The 24,097-nt window shown below is 43.5% G+C and overlaps 1 protein-coding gene across 6 annotated transcripts in view; it reads left to right on the top strand.

The window, feature by feature from the left end:
- Window positions 1-21,364, top strand: part of AHI1 (Abelson helper integration site 1) — a 183,021-nt gene extending 161,657 nt beyond the window's left edge. For all 6 annotated transcript variants that reach the window (XM_075063973.1, XM_075063970.1, XM_075063972.1 and 3 more), the window contains 2 exons: window positions 5,915-5,994; window positions 20,038-21,364. In XM_075063973.1, coding sequence (XP_074920074.1) covers window positions 5,915-5,994; window positions 20,038-20,248 — 291 coding nt within the window. In that variant the 3' untranslated portion in view covers window positions 20,249-21,364. The remainder of the gene's footprint in view (window positions 1-5,914; window positions 5,995-20,037) is intronic.
- The last annotated feature ends 2,733 nt before the right edge of the window (window positions 21,365-24,097 follow it).

Below are 24,097 nucleotides of genomic sequence, written 5' to 3'. Positions count from 1 at the left end.
TTTGAGGACATCAGTAACTCAGCCAGAGGTTATGGATCTATTACAGGAGTGAATGGGTGAGGAGGTTCTGTGGCCTGCACTGTGCAGGAGGTCAGACTAGGTAATCACAAAAGTCCCTTCTGGCCTTACAGTCTATTAGTCTCTACTATTTTTTCTGCATGACTTCAACCATATTTACTGCACAGGATGGATGTTGTCTGTGGGCCCTGTATTCATTGATTTCTGAAGTTGGAAGATGTATAACAAATGAGGGAGAGTATTGCAGGAAGAAGAAAGATGGTCTCATGCTTAAGGCAGTTGAATGCTGCCCTGGGAGAACTGGATTCAGTCCCTGCATCTGTCAGAGTTCCTTTGTGATGCTAAGCAAGACACTTAAACCATACTTTCCAACAGGTGGTCACTTAATGTATGTTCCTCATTTTCTGGGTGCCTGACTTGAGGCTCGAGGGTCTGATTTGCAGAAATGCTGAGCACTCCAGCTGCAACTGAAGTCAATGGGAGCTATGCTTGAATATATAAAGTCCAATATAACAGTAAGATCTCTGGAAAAATTAGGACATAGACATTTCAAATTGGGCACCCAAAATTAGTGGATACTTTTGATACTTCAATCTCCCTGTGCCCCAGTGCACATCTGTAAAATGGGGACACCACCATCTCACCTCAAGGGGTTTGGTGAAGATGAATAAATTAGTGTTTATGAAGCACTTGGATCCTATAGTGATGACAACCATAAAAAAGCCAATTAGGAAATTAATCGTTCTGACTTCATAACAGGCTTTGAATAATATGCAGTAAATAAGGCCTAAGGCCACATACTGAACAATGAAGATAAAGCAAAATGTTGAATAGCTGCTTATTAAGTGAGCACTGTCCAGCCTGTGCACTGAATGAGGCAGGAGTCCTGTTGGAAAAAATGGTGCATGAGCATGTAATGAAAAATACTCGAATGCATTTGCACAAGGGGGTGGAATTAAGGCCTTCATTCTAGCATTTCCTAACCTTTGAGTACTTGACTTTACAACCTTAATACTGTTCGTATTATTTCTGGAAGAAAATTTATAAGTACCTTATTGGAATTGTCCATGATAAGGAATAGGCTTTAATTGATTATTGATGCTTTCCCCCTTGTTTCTATAAGAAGAATAAAAAACAGCTTATTCCTTACACAAGTTTTCATTATGTGCTTCCTCTACATGGCCAATAACTTCCTTTCTAAAATAGGAACTGCTCTAGTGTTACACTCCATTTAGAATTTCTGTGATTCTGTAAACACTAAACAAATCCAGGATCACTCCACTGGCAAGTGGGAGTATCTGAGTGTATTTGCATATCCCATAATTATAATCCTTACTATCACAGGATTTATCTGTTTTCTTTGTACCATCAGTTAGTCCTCACCAGCACAGAACCCTTTTAATTCCCCAGGAACAACAGGAAGACCAACTTGCAGATTACTCAGCTTTTAAGTTTAACAAAAATGTGATTTTTAAAAATATGAAGAATACTGTATCAGACAGAAGTATGATAGAATGTCACTGGTCAACACTCAGGGGAAAGGCCCATTGTAAATTGGTGAAGTTTTATCCTAGAGAGTTTTGAGTTTGGGGAAGAGACATCAGCATTGCAGGCTAATTAGAATTAATATATATTTATAAAGTATTTCAGGAAGCCACCAGGAGGTGATGGGGGTGTTGCCCCGTGTCTCCTGGAGGACTAGATATTACCTGCACGAGTCGTGACTTTGGCAGAATCTCATTTGGCTGTTTCATTTTGAAAAACTCAACAGTCAGTTTTTGGACTAGGTTCACGTTTTGCTGCAGTGTAGTTTAGTCAGGTTCTCCTGTCTTGTAAAGTGAGATGTTTGATTGCAGTATTAACAGAGTTAGGAGAGAGATTCTGTTATTAAAGATTGTTGTCTTTATTTTCCTTTTTTGAAAATATGGAAGATGAAAAGCCTTAACTTCTTTCATGTGAGAAACTCCAAGAGAATGACCTGGTCCAATTCTGACTACAAGAAAAGGGAGTGTAAAAAGGAAAAAATAAACAGCAGGAGGGTGTGAACATTGAAAAATGTAGTAATCACTCATAGTTGCACTCCATTGTATATCGTTATCAGACAGTGACAGTATGTTTCCTTCTTTTGTATACAGTCCGAAATTTTATATTATGTTAATGTAGATTTACGTGTGAATTTAACAGAGAGGGTTTTTTTCTGTCATACTATGGTATGGTATTTTCTAACACTGTGATCTTGTCTCCACTGGTCATCATGTGTGATGAGAGCTCATGTCTGAACATGGCTCTTGTTAGCAGTGTGCATACATTAATTCCTTGGCCATTAGGGGCTTGATACTGCTCCCGTTTAAGTTGGTAGTAAAAGTCTCATTGACATGGAGGGAGCAGAATCAAGCCGTAGAAGTAGGAGCTTACCTGTCTGTTTACTTTGTTTGCTCTACTTTAATTAATGTTATAGGAAGCATGATCTAGTAGTTTGATTAAAGTCCAGGACTGGGACCCAGAGATGTGCCACAGACTTTCTGTGAGACCAGTCATTTAAGATCTGTGCCTCAGTTTCCCCAGCTTCAGAATACGGATGATAATACTTGACTGGGGAGTTGTGAGGCTTAATTCATTAATGTTTGTGTAGGACTTCAAGATCATTGATGGAAAGCTTTATTATCCCTGCTGATAAAACTTGTGGATGACACAAAGACTGGCAGAATGGTAAATAATGGTGAGGACAGCACAGTCATAGAGTTACCTGTATTTTAATGCAGCCACATGCAGTTACACATCTAGGAACAAGGACTGCAGGCCAGATCTATAGAGTGGGGAATTGTATCTTGGAAAACAGTGACTCTGAATAGGATCTAGGAGTCATAAAAGACAAACAACTCGACATGAGTTTCCAGTGTGATGCTGGGACAAAAAGGGCTAGTGTGATCCTTGAATGTATAAGCAAGAGAGTAGGAGTATGGAGGTGATTTTAACCCTGTATATGGCAGTAGTGAGACTGATACTAGACTATTGTATCCAGCTCTCGTATCCACATTTTAAAAAGATTTTGAAAAATTGGCGAGGGGTGCAGAAAAGAGACACAAAGAAGATTCAAGGGCTGGAGAAAATACCTCACAGTTAGAGACTTAAAGGAGCTCAATCTGCTTAGCTTATCAGAAAGCAGATTGAGAAGTTACTTGGCTACATTGAATAAGTACCAGTAAGGGGAGAAAATATTAACTACAAAAGGGCTCTTAATTTAGTAGAGAAAGGCATAACAAGAGCCAATGGTGAGCAGAAGCCAGACAAATTCAAATTAGAAATAAGGCACAGATTTTTAATACTGAGGGTGATTAACCATTGGAACAAATTACCAAGGGAAGGTGGATTCTCCATTTCTTAATGTCTTGAAATCAAGACTGAATCCCTTTTCTAGAGGATATGCTTTAGCCGAACACTAGTAATTGAGCTCACTACAGGGTGACATGTAAGGGCCTGTGATATACAATAGGTCAGACTGGGTGATATAATGTTTTCCTCTTGCCTTAAATGCTATGAAATTATTGAAGAGTAAAGCGTTGTTGTTGTTGTTATTTCATTTTATAATAGTGAAGCTAGCCTAAGTTGTACTTTATAATAAGATCATATTGCCTTGAAGGCAATATTTGTTTTCTCTTATGTATTTAAATTAGAGATGGCATGGCCATGATATACCTCACCTATTAGCCCATACAAACGCTAATCACCAGTTGGCAGGCTATCAGAAGTTGTCCTTGCTTTCTTGACATCTCTCCCAGAAGGTGCTTGCTGACTTTGAGAGTGCTGTTTCCAGTAGTTACATCACTGTGTCAGCCACTCGGGAGGATCTGAAGGGCCTTTTCCCTCTTCATACTATTAGTGGTTCTAGAGAGAGGATTTCAAAGAGAGTAATGTCAGAGAAAATGGCACCTGGCTATTTCCTGGAGAGATGAGGGTTGAGAGTGAAATGTGTGATTTACGAGCAGATAAGAGTAGTTGGATAAGTCCATCTCTTGTGTAAATCATTGGTTATGGTGGGTGAATTTAAGTACTAGAGTTATTTGAAATGTCCAAAATAAAACCCAATGGAATGGGATTTACTTAGTTTCATTTTGAACTCAAAACGTAACTTAGTTTTGTTAAAAAATCATAAGCTTGGTCCAAGTTTTATTGGATGAGTTCACTTTAAGTCCACGCTTCTCATAATGTACCTGGAAAAACTTCTTAGCTTTAGAAAATATCATGTTTTCAATTTAACCTCTCTCCCTCCTTCAGGCTCCAGTGTCTGAAAATCTCCATGGAGGGCACTATCCAATTTTCAGAGATTCGCCTGTTAGGCCTGTTGTCTTTCTGCACACCCATCTCATCCCAGAAAGATTTTTCTAGGGTGTAGAGCCCTGTCAACCTGCAGCAGAGAGACAAGAAAGCTTCCTGTTGCCACCATTGTGATGTTACGCATGGAACAAAAGATTCCCCAAACTCCTTTGCATGTTTTTTTTAGCTAACCATGTAAGCCACTGTGGAGCTTCTTAGGCCTTAATGTGTCTAACTGCAAACAGAGATGCAACTGCAGCTGAGGTAAACATACCCACACTAGCTTCACTGTGTACAACCCCGTCTGGAACCCTGGGTATGTATTCACATTGCTAGCCTGTGCCAGTGCATCATCACTGCTAGATTCAAGCTAGTGAGGGTATTCCTACTCAAGCTGCAGTGACACCTGTGATTGTCATGTGGAAATACCCTAAGTGTACATCTATACTGCAGCTGAACGTGGTAATTCAGAGCTCAGTGGATGTACACGTGCTAGCTCTGTTTGAGCTAGCATGCTAAAAATAGCAGTGTGGCTGTAGTGGCTCAAACTAGCTGCTCAAGTACCATCTGAAATCCTCGGTACATACTCAGGTGGCTAGCCTAAGCTGCTGCCCATGACCATGCTGCTGTTTTTCGCACATGAGCTTGATCAGAACTAGCATGTGTACATCTGCCTGAGCTGTGGTATAGTACTTCAGTTGTCGAAGTAAGTGCTGTATGGTGAGATGCATGTGTTGCATACCAGGACACCTTTTCTGAGTAAGATTTGGGGAGAAAGAGTGAAGCAGCAGGCTTTTTAGTTGTGCCCTCTTCTCTCCTTCATGAAAATTCAACAGTAAAGAGTGGCCACTAGAGACCTGTGAAGACTCCAGGAGGAAGAGCAGGCAGTAGGGTCTTCTGCCGTGGAAGACTTCAGACCTTAGGTGGAGGAAGTTGCAAGCCACATTGAGCCATTCCTGCCCACTCCTAAGAGGAGTTCTTGTGGTAAAGGAGTGTCCCAGTCCTATTAGAGTACAGGAGGTTTATGGATGTGAAGTGCAAACTGGGCTGGCACTCACTGATTTCATAGAAAACTAGAGAATTTTGCATGGATTCGCTTTGAGTTTTGAGTCTGTCCGAACCCTAACCTCCAAACAAACCGGAAGAGATTTGAACCACTTTGAACAAAATCTGCAAGGCTCGGTTAACAAAACCCCTATGAAGTGAAGCAGGCAGCTTTTGCACTAGTTACGGCTATGATGGGATGACTCCTCAGCATTCTTTAGTTACTAATTCAATAGCTGAAATAAATTTAATCCCTTACAGACTATGTGCATTTTAAGATTCATTCAAGCAAAGAATCATAACCCATTGTTTTTGCCACACACCTGAAAACTGTCTTTGTTTGCAAGGAGTTTTTAAACTAGGGGGCTGTTTCCTTGTTTTTAACCACATAGGAGTGAACACTTCATGGCTGATAGACATTCTTTTTTCAGACTGGGTATATTCTCTCCTTATTCAGGAAGCTGGTGGCTTTTCAATGTACATGTGTTAGCCCCATTGTCTTTCTTCTTTCTACCTTCCTGCTTGTTTTCTTTTGCAGATGTCAGCAGTCATCACCAAGTCAGGGGACCTGAAATTTATCTCAGAGCATGACACAGATATAGACTCACCTGTGACACAGTAAGCAACAAATCATTCAAAGCAATTTGCAGTGTTATTTCTACAACTGCTCTTAGGAAACTGAGATATTGTCCGGGGGGGGCGAAGGAGAGGTTGTTTTGTTCTTTTAAGCGAGACAGCAAAAAAAGAAGTTAAATTTAGGATAATTGGTCTAGAGAAGTGTTTAAGAAAAATAAAGTGAAAAGGAAATAATGGTTTGTTGTACTTTTTTGCATAGGTATGTTACAGAGATACTGTAAGGAGTATAGTGTAAAGGAAATGAGCTGTAATCTAGAGGTGCAGGATTGCCATGAAACATCCCTCAGTTCTTTTGATTAACCCATATTGTTATGAGCTGCCAACTACTTTTTGCACCTTCTAAGAATTAATTAATGTAAATTGAATTAGTTTGTCACATGTAAGGAAGACAAATAAGCCAGCATCTTTCATTATTACATTTGTATTGTGTGTGTGTGTGTGTGTAGCTATACAATGCGTGAAACTTTCAAATAAATAAGATCTAAACATTTTGCACAAGATCATCCATGTGGATCTTAAATACTTGTTTTTCCATGTCATCTTCATGTTATCCTAACCATTATTTGAAATATTTGCATTCATTTATTTTTGAAGAATACCTAGAAAATACTTATATTCCTTCTCATTAACTTTGTTAGCCGATACATAAATGCAAACCTTCTACAGAAAGAGAGAGCTGATCATATAATAACCTATCCTTGAGTGTTAGAGATGGTTTTATATCTCTAATTTTAACAACGTCTCAAAACCCTCATTGCTAGGGCTCTAGCTTTGTGTCTAGATTTAGAAAGAAATGGTGAAGGGAAAGTTTGCTTAATGCTCGTGTGCCATAAGAAAAGGGCTGTAAAACTGCACCGTGACACAATACGAGGTTGCATTTTGAGCATAATTGTATTAACAGGATTGTGTTCAAGAAGAAAATGCATGGTTTAGTAGGAGCACACACAAACTTGATACATTTTTTTAAAGAGAGGACTCGGACCACAGGACTGGATAATTAAAACTTCAGCGAAGGTGGTTTGTTTGTTTTTTTAGTTCTTCAAAGTAGTGTAGGACCAGGGATTTATAAAATAGGAATTCACAAAGAATATGATCTAATTCAGGGTTTGGGGGGCATTACTAGGTATAAAATGTTCATTTAAATGAGAAATAAACACATCATGAGGGTGGGTCACCTTAGCAATCTGATTCAGATGCTAGATCATATAAGGGAAATAAAGAGCCTAAGAAGCTGTTCAACTGAAGTTCAGAAAGAGGTTGGATGCCTGAGTCATCAGAATTTAAATTCTAGCAGTCTCTTTCCTGTGCAGCAGGGAGTAGGAGTGTCACAGAGATGCCACTCCAAACATGAGAGGGAGTGAAGGGCATGCTACTCAAGAGGAGGGGAAAGACAATAACAGAAAATGTGGAAATGGCAAAGGTGCTTAATGTCTTCTTTGTTTCTGTTTTCACCATGAATGTTGGTGGTGATTGAACGTCTAACATAGTGAATGCCAGTGAAAATGAGGTAGGATCAGAAACTCAAATAGGGAAAGAACAAGTCAAAAATTACTTAGACAAGTTAGATGTCTTCAAATCACCAGGGCTTGATGAAATGCATCCTAGAATACTCAAGGAGCTGATTAAGAAGATATCTGAGCCATTAGCAATTATCTTTGAAAAGGCATGGAAGATAGGAGACATTCCAGAAGACTGGAAAAGGGAAAATATAGTGCCCATCTATAAAAAGGAAATAAGGACAGCCCAGGGAAATACAGACCTGTCAGCTTAACTTCTGTACCCAGAAAGATAATGGAGCAGATAATTAAGAAATCAATTTGCAAACAACTAAGTGATAATAAGAGGATAAATAACAGTCAGTTTGAATTTGTCAAGAACAAATCATGTCGAATCAACCTGATAGCTTTTTCTGATAGAGTAACAAGCCTTGTGGATAGCAGGAAAGCAGAAGATGTGATATATCTTGACTTTAGTAAGGCTTTTGATACTGTCTTGCATGACCTTCTCATAAACAACTAGGGAAATACAACCTAGATGGAGCTGTAATAAGGTGGGTGCATAACTGGTTGGAAAATTGTTCCCAGAAAGTAATCATCATTGGTTCACAGTCATGCTGGAAGGACGAAACAAGTGGGATCCCACAGGGATCAGTTCTGGATCCGGTTCTGTTCAATATCTTCATCAATGATTTAGATAATGACAGAGACAGTACACTTATAAAGTTTGCAGACTATACCAAGCTGGGAAGGGTTGTAAGTGCTTTGGAGGATAGGATTAAATTTCAGAATGATCTGGACAAACTGGAGAAATTGTCTGAAGTAAATAGGATGAAATTCAATAAGGACAGATGCAGAGTACTCCACTTAGGAAGGAACAATCAGTTGCACACATACAAAATGGAAAATGACTGCCTAGGAAGGAGTACTTCAGAAAGGGATCTAGGGGTCATATTGGATCACAAGCTAAATATGAGTCAACAGTGTAACACTGTTCCAAAAAAAGCAAACATCATTCTGGGATGTGTTAGCAGAAGTATTGTAAGCAAGACACGAGAAGTAATTCTTCCACTCTACTCTGTGCTGATTGGGCCTCAGCTGGAGTATTGTGTCCAGTTCCAAGCACCACATTTCAGGAAAGATGTGGACAAACTGGAGAAAGTCCAGAGAAGAGCAACAAAGATGATTAAAGGTCTAGAAAACATGTCCTGTGAGGGAAGATTGAAAAAATTGGGTTTGTTTAGTTTGGAGAAGAGAAGGCTGAGAGGGAACATAACAGTTTTCAAGTACATAAAAGGTTGTTACAAGGAGGAGGGAGAAAAATTGTTGTTCTTAACCTCTGAGGATAGGACAAGAAGTAACAGGCTTAAATTGCAGCAAGGGCAGTTCAGGTTGGACATTAGGAAAATCTTCCTAACTGTCAATGTGGTTAAGCACTGGAATAAATTGCCTAGGGAGGTTGTGGAATCTCCATCATTAGGGATTTTTAAGAGGAGGTTGGACCAAACACTTGTCAAGGATGGTCTAGATAATACTTAGTCCTGCCTTGAGTGCAGGGGACAGGACTAGATGACCTCTCAAGGTCACTTCCAGTTCTATGATTCTATGTCATTACTGTCCTGTTTGGGCAGGCAGTAGTGCTGCAGAGAGTGTTAGTTCTCAGGCTTTGAGGATGCTGAGGCCATTTGAACCTGATAATAGGAGAGAGAGAGACACTCCAGCTCAAAGTCTGCTGCTGCACCTTGACAGGAAGGAACTAATTTAGAAGTGAAGGGGATTAAATGAAAAGATGGGCAGGCAAGTTTCGTACAATGCTCCTTTCTCAGGGACACATTAGGGTTTTTTAAACCTGTAGTTTTCTTCCTGATGTTTTGCCTTTTCTAACATCATGGGGAGAGCTGCTTTTGAGCCTAAAACAACATTCTTCTTCTCCTGTGCCATCTTGAAAGAAACAGGAAAGCAGCCAGTTGTGCATGTAAATATAGCTGCAAAGAAAGAGATTGAGAAGTTATTCCACAAAAAAATTCACGTCTTAGACAAGAGTTCAGTCATAAGAGATAAAAACACAGGCAGGATTCAGGAGATTGATCTGTGGGTCAGAATCCTTGAAAATACATAATGTGGACTGGATGCCAAGATTCATGATCTCTTAAGACAGCAGTGACTACCTTATTGAGACAGCATGGAAGGATAATGTCGTTCATGCATTTCCAATTGTTCTTCGGCTAGCCCGTGCACGTTCCTACTCATAGGATGTGCTGGAGTGCAGCTCCTGAGAGTGGACCATTTCAGAACAGTTTCCTCCAGAGCATGCTCATGCCCCCTCCTCCCCTGTCTTTGTTGTTCCTGAATATTCTGAGCAGGAGGGTATAAAAAGGAGTCATGGCATTCCAGCCACTTCAGTTCCTTCCAAACGCAGCAGCAGAAAGACAAAGAACCTCTCCAGATTGATCCGTCCTCTTTGAGGACTCAGTGCCTTAGTTAGATTTTTTTTAGTTAGAATTAATGTTAGAAATTTTAGCTTATTTGTTTTCTTTCTTAAAAGTATTTCTTTTTTTAGTTTTTATTAGTTCCAGCACCTCAGTTCAGGTATCTGTGGCAGATCTGAAGTGGAAGAGATTTAGGAGTTGTGCCTTTTGTCGTGCTGTATTTCCACTTTGGATGCGCATACCAAGTGTCTGGCTTGCTTGGGGGAAGGAATGCTCTCCTGCATGGTGCACAGTCTGCAGCACCTTCATCCCAAGAGCTCACAAAGAGTGTCAGAGCCAGCACCAAGCCTTAGTACTTCTGGAGGCACTAGCAGCCAAACCCTACCCACCTCTGTGAGTGCATAGAGGCCCGTGTCAGCCCCTATTCCCTCAGGCAATAAAAAGCTCAAGGTGCTGCTGAAGGTACCGTTCTTCTTCGAGTGCTTGCTCATATTGATTCCAATTAGGGGTGCGCGCTCCGCGTGCACATTTGTCAGAAGATTTTTACCCTAGCAACACTCGGTGGGTCAACTGGGTCGCCCCCTGGAGTGGCGCTGTTATGGCGCCAGATATATACTCCTGCTGACCCAACGGCCCTTCAGTTCCTTCTTACCGCCCGTGACGGTCGTTGGAACTGTGGAGCACGGCTTTGCTGATCTCCACATCCCTAGCTACTCGTAGTTCTTTGCTGTTTATTGTGTGTATAGTTTGAGTTCTTGTAGTTATAGTTAGTTATTGTATTTATAGTTAGTGTATATAGTTTAAGGGGGGATCGGGGATTAACCCCTTTCCTCCACCCCGGTACGGGCCCATGGCCAAGGCACCAGGATTCAAACCGTGCTCGGCGTGTCAAAAGCCGATGCCAATAGGGGATTCCCCACGACTCCTGCCTCAAGTGCCTAGGGGAATCCCACCTTACTGATAAGTGCCGCATCTGCAAGTCGTTTAAACCAAGGACAAAGAGGGAGCGGGACTTTCGACTGAAACAGCTCCTCATGGAGACAGCACTTAGTCCTGCAGCGTCGGTACCGAGCACCCAACAGACTGCTTCTGTAAGGAGTGCCCCTTCGGCCCCGGACTGCTCCGGTACCGAGAAGGAGCCCTGGCACCGACATCTGCTCAGCACCGCTCCCTGTCCCTGAGACCCAGGAAGCAACATAGCACTCCAGCTGCTTCAGCTTCACAGAAGGAGCGCTCTTCGAAGACGGTTCGTCCGGCACCATCATCTGCCACAGCACCGTCGACTGTGGCACTGCCGACTGCGGCCACCGAGCGTGACACCGTTGATTCCAGTCCCACAAGGGCAGATGAGTCCGGTGCCTGACAGCTCCCCAGCTCATGCTGTGGTTGAGCTTGCCCTCCCTTCTACACCGGAGACCTTCTCCACAGCAAGGGAGCTCATCACAATGACGGAGCCGACACGGCCTCAACCCCTAGCACCGCCGATGCGGGTCATACAATCCATCAGGAAACCGGCCCTAGTAAGGCCACCTTCTGTTGGTCCAACAGAGAGATGTTGTTCAAGATCACAGTCGCACAGATGCTCTCGATCACGCCATTCCTGCTCCCGGTGCTGCTCGCAGTCCCGGGTCCGCTCTCCATCGTGGTACCGGTCGCACTCGCGGCACCGTTCGACATCTCGTTCGCTGGCCAGATACTCCCGGTACCAATCTGACTCACGACACTGCTCTCGGCACCGTGTATCCCTGCAGTCGCTCCAGACGAAGGGACTCGAGATCCCGGTCGACCTCCCAGCACCGCTACGGTAGAAGGTCCCGGTCTCGCTCGGGGTACCGTTATAGCTCCCGGTACCACTCCCCAGTACCGCCTCGGGATCGAGCATCCAGATCAGTGGTGCCCTCCCAGGGCCTATCGGCACCACCGTGGCCATCAAGACACACATCAGTGTCATCGCAGCGTGGTAGCGCATCCTATCCTTAGGAGCGTGACTCTGACATCCCCAGCCATATATTTCCAGAGACCCAGAGCCACAAGCAAGGACCTCATCACTGGTCCTTCTGGACACCATGGGCATACCAGCAAGCCCAAAGTGCTCCATCAGTGGCTCCATGGTTGGCCCCGTCAGAACACTGGGTACCAGAGACGACAGTAAGCCGCCCCCGCCCCCTCTCCCAAGGGCACTGATGAGGCTCCGATACCATCTGCAGACACCCAGGTTCCACCTGACGCAGATGACGCTCCTCAAGTACAGGAGCCTCCACAGGACCCCCTGGTCCCGGACCTCTCCTCCTCCTCCTCACCTGATGAGGCGGTGGTGGGAACATCCTCCTCAAGCTCTCCACCAATTGATCTCAGGGCCCATCAAGACCTTTTGAGACAAGTGGCTCAGAATATGAACTTACAGGTGGAGGAGGTCCCTGAAATAGAGGACCCTGTCGTGGACATCCTATCAGCTGATGCACCTACTAGAGTGGCCCTTCTGTTTATCCGCACCATACAGGCTAATGCGGACACCATTTGGCAATCCCCAGCCTCGATTCCACCTACAGCAAAGGGAGTAGAGAGAAAATATATGGTCCCCTCAAAGGGGTATGAATATCTCTACATTCACCCACCTCCTTGCTCTTTAGTGGTGCAATCGGTGAACGAAAGGGAGCGTCATGGACAGCAAGCCCTATGGTCTCCTAAGGCAAAGGAGGCTAGGCGCATGGACCTCGTAGGCCGCAAAATATACTTGGCCAGGGGCCTCCAACTTAGGGTGGCAAACCAACGAGCCCTCCTAAGTAGATATAACTTTAACACGTGGGTGTTCTTGGGGAAGTTTACGGATCTTCTTCCCCAGGAGTCCCGTCAAGAATTTATGGCCCTACTTGAGGAGGGTAAAAAGGTAGCAAGAACCTCTCTCCAAGCCTCTCTGGATGCAGCGGACTCTGCAGCCAGAACTCTGATGTCAGGAGTGACGATGAGGCGTGTCTCCTGACTCCAGGTATCAGGCCTTTGCCCTGAAGTACAACAAACTATTCAGGATTTGCCCTTCGAAGGCCAGGGCCTGTTCTCAGATAAGACTGATCCCAGATTGCAAAGTCTGAAGGACAATTGCGTTATAATGCGCTCGCTGGGTATGCACACACCAGTGACCCAACGCAGGACCTTCCGGCCCCAGCCACAGTGCCCTTACACCCCACCTAGGCCGTGTCAGGACTTTAGCAGAAGGTGTGGTAAAGGGAATCGTCGGAGGCAGTCTGGCCCTCAAGGAGCTCAAAATCACGTGCCCCCTAAACCACCAGTGGGGCCCAAGCAGAACTTTTGATGGGATGCCTGAGGGCGGCCCACCAGTTGCTCTACCGGATCCTTCTCCTTCCTTTTTCAACTGCCTCTCCCAATTCCTCCCCGCCTGGTCCCAGCTCACTTCAGATCGTTGGGTCCTGCGCACGGTGGAAGTGGGATACCACCTCCAGTTTGTTTCAGTCCCGCCTTCCCACCCTCCCTCCCCGTCCGTCTTCAGAGATGCCTCTCAGGAGCAGTTCCTCTTACAAGAGGTCCAGTTGTTCCTAGCCATGGGAGCCATAGAGGAGGGGCCAAAAGACATGAGGGGCAAGGGATTTTATTCCCACTACTTCCTAATCCCAAGGCAAAGGGAGGTCTATGACTGATCCTAGACCTGCGAGAACTCAACAAGTTCATGATAAAGCTGAAGTTCCGTATGGTAACCCTGGGGACCATTATGCCATCCCTGGATCCGGGAGACTGATATGTCTCCCTTGATATGAAGGACGCGTCTTTCCACATCGCACCCACCACACAGACGGTACCTTCATTTTGTGGTCAACCATCAACATTCAGTTTATTGTACTTCTGTTTGACCTTTCTATGGCTCCGCGTGTGTTCACAAAATGCATGGTTGTAGTCGCCGCCTCTCTCTGGCGTCGTCTGGTACATGTCTACCCGTATCTTGATGTTTGGCTCATTCGAGGGACTTCTCAGTTACAAGTGTCGCAGCACCTGCTCATCGTCAAAGACCTCTTCGGGAGCCTAGGCCTGATGATCAACACAGAGAAGTCTACTCTGACACCCATGCAGAGAATAGACTTCATCAGAGTGGTTCTGGACTCCAATCTGGCTAGAGCCTGCCTCCCGCAGTCGCGTTTTCAAGCAGTGGCTTCAATTATTCGAGGTCTTCAAACCTTCCCGACAACATTGGTGCTCACCTGCCTCAGCCTAGTAGGTCACATGGCCTCCTGCACCTTCGTGACCTAGCACGCGAGGCTACGCCTCCGTCCCTTTCAAACCTGGCTTGCTTCAATATACCAACCACATAGAGACAGCCTGGACTCGGTGCTCACTATTCCTCGGAAGGTTCTGGGCTCCCTAACCTGGTGGCTAAACCCCACTCTAGTCTGTGCAGGGATGCCATTCCACCCACCACAACCCTCGATGGCCCTAACCACGGATGCGTCATCTCTGGGTTGGAGTGCCCACCTCGAGGGCCTTCGCACTCAAGGCCTCTGGTCGCCTCGAGTTGGCCTTACACATCAATGTGCGGGAGCTGAGAGCAGTCCATCTAGCATGCCAGGTGTTTCGAGACCATCTCCAAGGCCGTTGTGTATCAAGTGTTCACGGACAACACAACGGCCATGTTTTACATAAACAAGCAGGGCGGAGCATGCTCCTCCCTTCTTTGTCAAGAAGCCTTCCACCTCTGGGACTTTTGCATAGCCCACTTGATCGATTTGGTAGCGTCTTTTCTCCCAGGAGTCCAGAACACTCTGTCGGATCACCTCAGCAGATCCTTCCTGTCTCACGAGTGGTCAGTTCATCCAGATGTCATCCATTCTGTTTCCCGGAAGTGGGGGTTTCCCCACATAGACCTCTTTGCCTCCCGAGAGAACAAGAAATACCAGGTGTTCTGCTCCTCCCAGGGACGCTCCCCAGGCTCCCTCTCAGATGCATTCCTGATCCTGTGGAAGAAGCACCTACTCTATGCCTTCCCACCATTTCCACTCGTCCACAGAGTCCTACTCAAGCTCCGCAGGGTCAGCGCCCACCTGATCCTGATTGCTCCAGCGTGGCCGAGGCAGCACTGGTACACCATGTTGTTCAACCTCTCAGTGGCAGACCCGATTCCCCTGCCACTCTAGCAGGATCTCATAACACAGGACTTTGGCAGGCTTCACCATCCAGACCTGCAGTCTCCATCTCACAGCATGGTTGCTGCGTGGTTGAGCCAGTCTGAGTTGCATTGCTCTGCCTCGGTCCAACAGGTGCTCTTGGGCAGTAGGAAGCCTTCCACTAGGATGACATATTTGGCCAAGTGGAAGCATTTCTTCTGCTGGTGCGCTCAGCGTAACTCAGTCCCCAGGCAGGTGTCCATTCCTACTGTCCTGGACTACCTCTGGTCCCTGAAAGAACAGGGCCTAGCAGTCTCTTCCATAAAGGTGCATCTGGCAGCCATCTCCGCCTTCCACCCAGGGGGAAAAGGCCGATCAATCTTTTCTCACCCCATAGTTTCAAGGTTCCTCAAGGGATTGGAACATTTGTACCCTCAAGTCAGACGCCCGACCCCTACCTGGGATTTCAACCTGGTGCTAGCCAAGCTTATGGGTGCTCCTTTCAAACCACTGGCCACCCGCTCGCTGCTGTACCTTTCCTGGAAGACAGCCTTCCTCGTCGCTATTACTTTGGCAACACGAATATCTGAGCTTCGGGCCTTGATAGCGGACCCTCTGTATACGGTATTCCATAAGGACAAGGTACAGCTGTGACCACACCCCTCTTTCCTCCCTAAGGTGGTGTCCGCCTTTCATGTCAATCAAGACATCTTCCTCCCAGTCTTTTTCCCGAAGCCATACCCATCGCGTCGGGAACAACAGCTGCACACCCTAGACGTTCGCAGGGCTCTCGCCTTTTATATCGAGAGAACAAAACCCTTCCGAAGGTCACCTCAGCTCTTTGTAGCTGTGGCAGACTGAATGAAAGGCCTACCGGTCTCATCCCAACGAATTTCATCTTGGGTAACATCCTACATCCGTACATGCTATGATTTGGCTCACGTTCCGGCTAGCCACCTCACTGCCCATTCTACTCGGGCTCAAGCTTCATCTGCCGCCTTTCTGGCCCATGTTCCCATCCAGGAAATATGTCGGGCAGCTGTCTGGTCATCGATTCACACCTTTGCCTTACATTACGCATTGGTTCAACAGTCCAGAGATGATGCAGCATTTGGCTCAGCAGTTTTGCATTCTGCAACATCTCACTCCGACCCCACCGCCTAAGTAAGGCTTAGGAATCATCTAATTGGAATGGATATGAGCAAGCACTCAAAGAAGAAAAGACGGTTACTCACCTTGGTAACTGTTGTTCCTCGAGATGTATTGCTCATATCCATTCCAAACCCGCCCTCCTTCCCCTCTATTGGAGTAGCTGGCAAGAAGGAACTGAAGGGCTGTTGGGTCGGCAGGGGTATATATCTGGCGCCATAACGGTGCCACTCCAGGGAGCGACCCAGCAGACCCGCCAAGTGTTGCTAGGGTAAAAATCTTCCGACGAACCTGCACGCGGCGCGCGCACACCTAATTTGAATTAATATGAGCAACACATCTCGAAGAACAACAGTTACAAAGGTGAGTAACCGTCTTTTCTCTGCTTCTTGAGTGAAAGCAAAATCTTCAGTACCAAAGGATCCGAAGCCATCAGATCCCAGTTCAAGACACACATGGAACCCTATATGTGTTAGCAGAGTCAGTCCTAGTGGGAGCACTCCTTCACATCCAGCACCTCTGTTCCAGATAAGATTATGGTGCGAGATACGGCACCTGTTAGCAGGGCCAAGCACCATTGCCAGTCCCTCTGGGATCCTTAGGTCAGTTATGAAGACACCCTAGGCAAAAAGTTAAGGTCATGGCACAGTGCAAATGCCTATAGAAGTGTCATGCCCCTAATGCAACAACCATATCAGTTCTGGATCTTGGTTCTGAGTCCTCAGTGCCATCACCAGAGATCAGATCCTCAATCTAACATTAAATTAGATTGTGACAGACAGGTTAAATTACCATTTCTGTTCACAAGAAATCATATCAGGACAAATGCTACATACATGCTCTAACAGTTCACATAGATACAGACCATGCTCTTACCCCAGTGGGTACTATGATAGAGAACCCGAAGCAAAATATTGGCAGGACTGACAGTTCCCTCCTTGTGCCAGATGAACTTACTAGTCCTCACCTAGGTGTTAGGAGGACGGTGAACACACTTGTCCTTACAGGGAGCAGTCCCCTCCTAGAAGTAAGGGGAAGCTTCAAACATTGAATCTGCTGCTCCCATATCAATCTGCATCACTGGTCTATAGGGACCACTTCCCATCAGTAGTCCCAGAAACACTTTCAGAGGAAGAACTAATGGGACCCATTGAATTCCAGGACACACATCTGGAGCCTGCTGATGAAACCTCTCTTGATGAAAACGTAGAAGTTGCTTCAGCATCTTCCCCATTAGAAGATGTCATTCCGTTTCATGAACGGTTGGTCACAGTGGCTTCAGCTTCACCTCTTAATTGCAGGAGTGTGAAGATATGCTACGTGGAACTCTGTACACATATTTACAAAACATTATGCAGTAGACCTAGCCTCCCATTGAGATGCTCACTTTGGTACAATGGTACTTCAGTCATTATTTAATTAGGACTCCACATGCCACCTTCCTTGCATGTCAGAACTGCATATCAAATTATTCCATGAGTGGGGAATGTACACAGGCCACTAGAAGAAGAGGAAAAAATGAAGGTCACTCACCTGGAACTGGAGATCTTAAAGATGGACCCTACGACTTCACAGTCCCTGCCTACCTTCCTATTTTCCCCAAGTCCTAATGTAATCTTGGACTTGAGGAGGAAGTAGTGGAAAGAATTGTAGTGGCCAGAGTGCCTTGGCCCTTTTTTATAGCCTCCCGCCCAGAATGTTCAGGATCAGTGAGAGTGAGGATGCTCCAGCAGGCACTGCTGTCAAATATTTCGTGCTTGGAGCCATAGGCACCAACTCTGTGGGTGCTCTGGGTCTCAAGCACACACTGAAAAAAAAAAGAGAGGCAGTGCTCAGCACCCACAAGCCACAGTAGGTGGCAGGAGCATATACATGGTGCACAGTGAAGGCAGAAAGCACCCACTGGCAAAAACAAAAGTCAGCACCTGTGCTCAGAACTGCACTGCCAACACATCCCAGGGATGTTATAAACAGATAGCTAAGGGTTAATGTTTCTTTTACCTGTAAAGGGTTAACAAAGGGAACCAAACACCTGACCAGAGGACCAATCAGGAAACAAGATTTTTCAAATCTCAAGGGAGGGAAGTTTTTGGGTGGTGTTCTTGGTCTCTGTTCTGTTCTCTCTGTCTCTGAGGGGATCACTCTATCTCCAGGCTTTCTAATCTTCGTTTCCAAGTTGTAAGTGACAAGGTAGAGAAGCAATAGGCTTATATTGTTTTTTGTATTTACATGGTGTGTAGTTGTGCTGGAATGTTTTAATTGTATTTCTTTTTGGATAAGGCTGTTTCATATTTTTTCTTTTAAGCCATAACCCTGTATATTGTCACCGTTGATACAGAGAGCATCTGTTCTTTTTCTTTCTTTTTATATAAAGCTTTCTTTTTAAAACTTGTTGGATTTTTTCCTAGTTGGGGCTCAAGGAGATTGAGTCTGCAGCTCACCAGGGAATTGGTGGGAGGAATTGAAACAGGGTGATCTTCCAGGGTCATCCAGGGAGGAAGTAACGAGGAGACAAAGGGAGGGGGTTATTTCCCTTTGTTGTGAGACTCAGGGCATCTGAGTCTTGGGGTCCCCCAGGGAAGGTTTTGGGGAGACCAGAGTGAGCCAGGCACTGGAATTCCTGGCTGGTGGCAGTGCTATCAGATCTAAGCTGGAAATTAAGCTTGGAGGTTTCATTCTAGCATCTCATTTTCTGAACTCTAAGGTTCAGATCTGAGTAGGAAAGCTATGACAATGTGCACAGTTCATCTCAAAAGAACTCTGTTTACAGGAGAATAACCTTCATTTCTTTAGCAAGACTACCATTTGAAAGGCTTGCATATGAAAGCTTATTGCACTAGAGCAGTATCACCAGCATCAACTATTGTTCTGCCTTGCAACTTCTAGGACAGCTCCATGAAGCTCTTTATGTACTTTAGACTTCAGTCATCCATGCTTATTAGTTATTCATGTGTACTGTGTTAGTACTTGGAGTCCTGGTCATGGACCCAGACCCAATAGTGCTGAGCTCTTTGCAAACACAGATCAAGGAAGTGGACCCTGACCCAAGGAGCTTACAGCCTAAACTAAGTCATTATGTAAGTAAGGTTACATCAACTTCTGCCCAGAACAGAGGGTCCATGACTTTGCCTTGATGAGGGTTGCAGCATTATAATGCACTCAAATTCCTGCTCCAGTTGGGGGTCTCCAGATGGCCATCCCAACCCATAATTGGGTGGCAGCAGATGGGGATGGTACATAAGGAAATTGGCTTGATTCATGGTGTTTGGTACTTATGTGAAGTGCCCAGTCCATTAGTGAAAATGAAAGCAGCTTGCATTTCTGTAAATACATCCTAGTACAGATACTTTAACTGGTCAAATGTGTTACTCCACTTTGCATGATTTTCCAAGAGTGGGTGAATAAATAAGTAAGCCATGAATATCTCTTTAACTGGAATGTTGTGGAAATCAAAGTTGGAGAATGAAAAATATTCTGTAATGGCTCTTTGGAGGGGGCCAGGGGGTTGGTAATTTGACATTTTTTAAATAATTAAACTTATTGATTACCCAAGAGTCCAGTTAGTTTTAAAAATCATAGGGAGCTGTCATCAAATAGGGTTGTTAGAACATATGTTGCAAAGTAAACCAGTGGATTTGGAATAGAGACCATCATACTTGGATCTAGTGCTTTTGTCTGTTTTGGTTCTGCAGTAGCACAGTAGTACTTACAGCTGGTTCACCACTATACCCAAGGGGGAAAGGCAGACAATTGTTTTAGCATGTCAGCTGTGGGTGGAAATAGCTCTAAACTTTAGCTAATTCTGTATGTTTCTTATCCTCCTTCTCTACCCCTCCTCAATAGAGTTACAAAGAAGAAGAAAAGGATACTGAAGAATGAAACAATGGAAAATCCACCAAATGTAATGGCTCTTGACACCCTTGCATCTTCAACTACCACTAACAGTGTTGAAAACAAATCTAGAACACATGGTTTAGAACTGAAGAAGAAAAGAGCAGTGAAAAACTCAAGTGCAAGTGGAAAGACAAATGTTGCCTTTGAGCCTAACAGTTGAAGTGTAGTCATCATTTAACTCCAGATATAGGTGGTGCATTCAGAATATTATATGCAAAAAATGGATTTGAATGGGATTTATGCTGAAATGATAATCTCACTTTCAGGATAAAAAACACTGAAAACCAAAACATTAAACATAGACAAACACACAAAATTCCCCCATACTCCTGTCAAGACATGCCATGTGGGATAGAACCTAATTCTCCAAGGAACCTGGCACCTCCAGCTCTTACTGAGGTTAACAAAACTTGAGTATCCAGCACTTCACAGGATTGGGCTCCTGGACAGTTCAAGCCTGAAGTTTAACTTTCATGTTTCGCAAGAGCAGCATTTACAGGTGAATTCTGAAATAATCTAAGTCCCGATTCTGATACCTTTCTCATGCTGACTAGAATTTTACTGTTGGAAAGATTCCTGATGACTTCAATGGGTGTTGGATCCAGGCCATTTTTGAGCATGAGCAAAGGTGGTAGAGTGAAGTCCAAAGTTGTTAGTACTCTGTGACCTAAAATGAAACAAGCTTGACCAGGATAGAAGGTTTTGTGTTAGCAATTTTGATTTTCTTGCAAAAAGGCAGACAGTATTCTGTATTCAGCATGTGAGCACTCTGAAAGAATCTTACACAGGTCTACATGAAAATACACACTTTTTATGTCCTCCTGTTGTTGACTATTCACTTTGGACTAGATTTTGCAATCCTTGTTTATATTGGTGAACACCTACTCATGCAAGTAAATTGACTTCAGTGGAACTACTTGTGAATAAAGCTCACCAACATGAGTAAGGATTGCAAAATTCATCTTTTTGGTACATTGATTTTTAAAATGAAGGCTTTTTATAAATATATAAATGTGCACTAAAACTTGGTAAAATTCAGTTTTTGCTGCACTCAGAGCAGCATTGCCAAATATATTTTACTTTATTTTGAAGAAACTTTTCATATCAAAATGGGTAGTTTATTTTATGCTGTGTGTAGTATTTATTTCCTTTATGTGTTTAGTTTATCTGTTTTTGAAATTAATAGCACTATGTTGTGAACCATTATCAATTATTTCAATAACTTCTTACAATACTATCATTTTACATTTGACGTTAAATGAAATACTTTCCATCAGTTAATACTGGTATTTTTTTCTGACTGATGGCGTCCAGTTTATTTTTACTCTGCTAGGAAAATCTTCCCCCTCCCCTTCTGAGGCAATAAATAACATAAAATTAGAAAACCCTTATTTAGTAGACAAGGCACTTGATTCCATTAAAAAAAGAAGTGAGAATAACCATGTTGGGCACTCATGTGTGAAATGCACCCAGATGCAAAGGACTAGTTGCCATATATTCTAGTATCATCCCTGCGCATGTTTTGAAGGCATAAAAATATGTAAACATGTTTCTGTTGGGTAAAACTCCCCAGGAAAAAATCCTTTATTCAAGGGCATTGTTAAGGGCTCCGTTTGCCCAATGTATGTGTATATGCAAATCCCATATTATCCTAAACGGGAGTTACATGTGTGCACTGGGGTGATAATGAACTCCCATGTGTATGTTTCCCTAGCCATATATTATAAAAGCATATTATTCCTGTGTAATGAAACTGCTTAATATTTTAGCCTGGCTTCTTGTCTAGCTGCTGTTGAAATACAGCCTAGTTGCTACTTCAGTGAGCTATGTGGGTTTTAACGTTTTGTGAAAGGAAAACGTCAGCATTTTATGGCTTTAAAATGTCATCGGTCACATTTAAAGATAAAGGCAAAGCATGACATCAGGCTACACGTCAGGGCAAGCGGAGCAGTAGCCAAGAGCTGGGTGCTTCTTTGGAAAGCCTAGTAAAATGTTAATTTGGCATTGTGGATGCTGAAGATAAAAATAACACTTCAGATACACACCAGAGAGAAATGGTAGTTCTAATCAAAGGCACAGTGCCTCCTTTCATGCTTGCGAACTAGGGCTCCAATTATGTTCACTGCTCTGAAACTGAACAGAGCTGCTTTGCCACACTTTCCAAATTGAGAGAGGAGAGGCAGAAGACATGTCTTCCAAGGCACAGTTCCAAATAACAGTTAAGCAGAGAAATCAAATAAAAGACCCAATGTGAAAATTTTTGGAGTTGAAAATAGACTTTAAAAAACTGTTTTGTTACTATTCTCATTATTACAGAATCACTGGCTTTATTTTCATTATCCTTTTCTCTCCGCCTCATGGAGGTTAGATTCTTTTACTGCTTTGTATTCCTTCAGTGCAGTGTGAGAGCAAACTGCATTTACTTCAGAGGAAATGAGAAAGAAGAAAGACCTGCATTTAACAAAACAACACTTCTGAGCCATTTTCAATATCCAAATTAGGAGATTCAGATTAAGATTAATAATAATCTTTTAAAGTAATACATATCAGGAGATAATAACAAGGACTTGTAGTTTTTACCAGTGTTTAGAAATGTAGGTAATACTTTCATTTAAAAAATCTCATTTTTCTTTTCTGTGGTGTTGAAGTCTGAGAAATGGCAATGCTTCTTTCCCTCAGGCATTCAGATTATGTTTTAAATATATGTACAACCACAGAAGATTAAGTTTTCTATTTGGCATGTCAATTTGTAGTAGCAAGGGGATGGTTTAGTAAACTAGTCTTGGAAATGAAACTTTGTGTCCTTGTGTAGCATGGTTCCTTTTTCATAATAATGCAGCACACACATAAAAAGTTATAAAAAAACGGTAAACTTCACACACTTGGTGGCAACTTTCTAGACATTTAGGAGGACTACATTTTAATTGGGGAGGGGGATGTCCAGAATGCATACTGCACAAATGATCTGAAAAAAATTTTCTCCTCCCTATTTTTTTTTTGAGCTGCACATGAAACATTCCAAAATGTGAGTGAGCTGAGACCTTGTTCACTAAGCTACTGCCCAGAATGTCAGAATTATAAATACCCGCATGAGGAGTTTCTGCAGGAAACACAAATTTAACCTTGATCTAGTGGCGCAAATAGTGTCAGTGGAATAATGACAATGGCAGTCACTGGTGGAACAAAGCAGGTAGAAATCTATATAAAGAGATGAAACATTACAAAAGTTTATAACTATCTGGCCAGTGATAGTATAGTGGTTTGTTGTTTTGGGGTATGTTTTTTTTCCTGGATATGTACATTTCTCCAGCTGTAACGTGTATTTGCGGTTCAGCAAAGAAATGTTGAACAATACACAAATATGAACAATTAAAATGGAAAGGAAGAGACAACTCATTTTTTCCTTGTATTCCTCCATAACCATCAGCTTGCATTTGTTTTTTGCCTTAATGCTTTAAGGAATGGACATCATAAAACACAAATTGTGTATTTGTAGCATCACTTAACTCAAAAGGCAATAGGCAATGGATCACAGTCAAACAAGGGCTAATGAGAACACAGAAGAACATGACAATTGAAAGTCTCTGTTGACTAGTGAACTAAATCTGCCGGCTGGACCCAATTGTCTGATGAAGAATTGAATGTCAGTATCATTTAGAGTTAACAATGGTCCAACACAAGCAAAAGCAGACAGCTATGAAAAATAGCCGGCATGGTAGCCATTCTGCAGCGACCATGGATGCAAACTTGATAATGAGGCACTTCATTTACCACATCTTTCTGCTCTAATTACTAAGGTGAATAGGAAATACTTCATCTAAGGCGGGAACAGGCTAAAGGAAAAACACTTGTTTGGTAACACACAAGTTTTTTTTAAAATGATTCTTTTCTTGCATCTATGAAATTAATATGAACTTCAGTTTCATACTTACCTTTGCATTAGCATGTGTGCCTGTTCAAAGTTTTGTCTCCAAGTACAATGGGTGTTAGACATTAGCTCTGTCCTAAT

This window comes from Chelonoidis abingdonii, chromosome 3 (assembly GCF_003597395.2).
Source record: "Chelonoidis abingdonii isolate Lonesome George chromosome 3, CheloAbing_2.0, whole genome shotgun sequence".
NCBI lineage: Eukaryota > Metazoa > Chordata > Testudines > Testudinidae > Chelonoidis > Chelonoidis abingdonii.
This window is presented reverse-complemented; position numbering and strand designations above follow the sequence as displayed.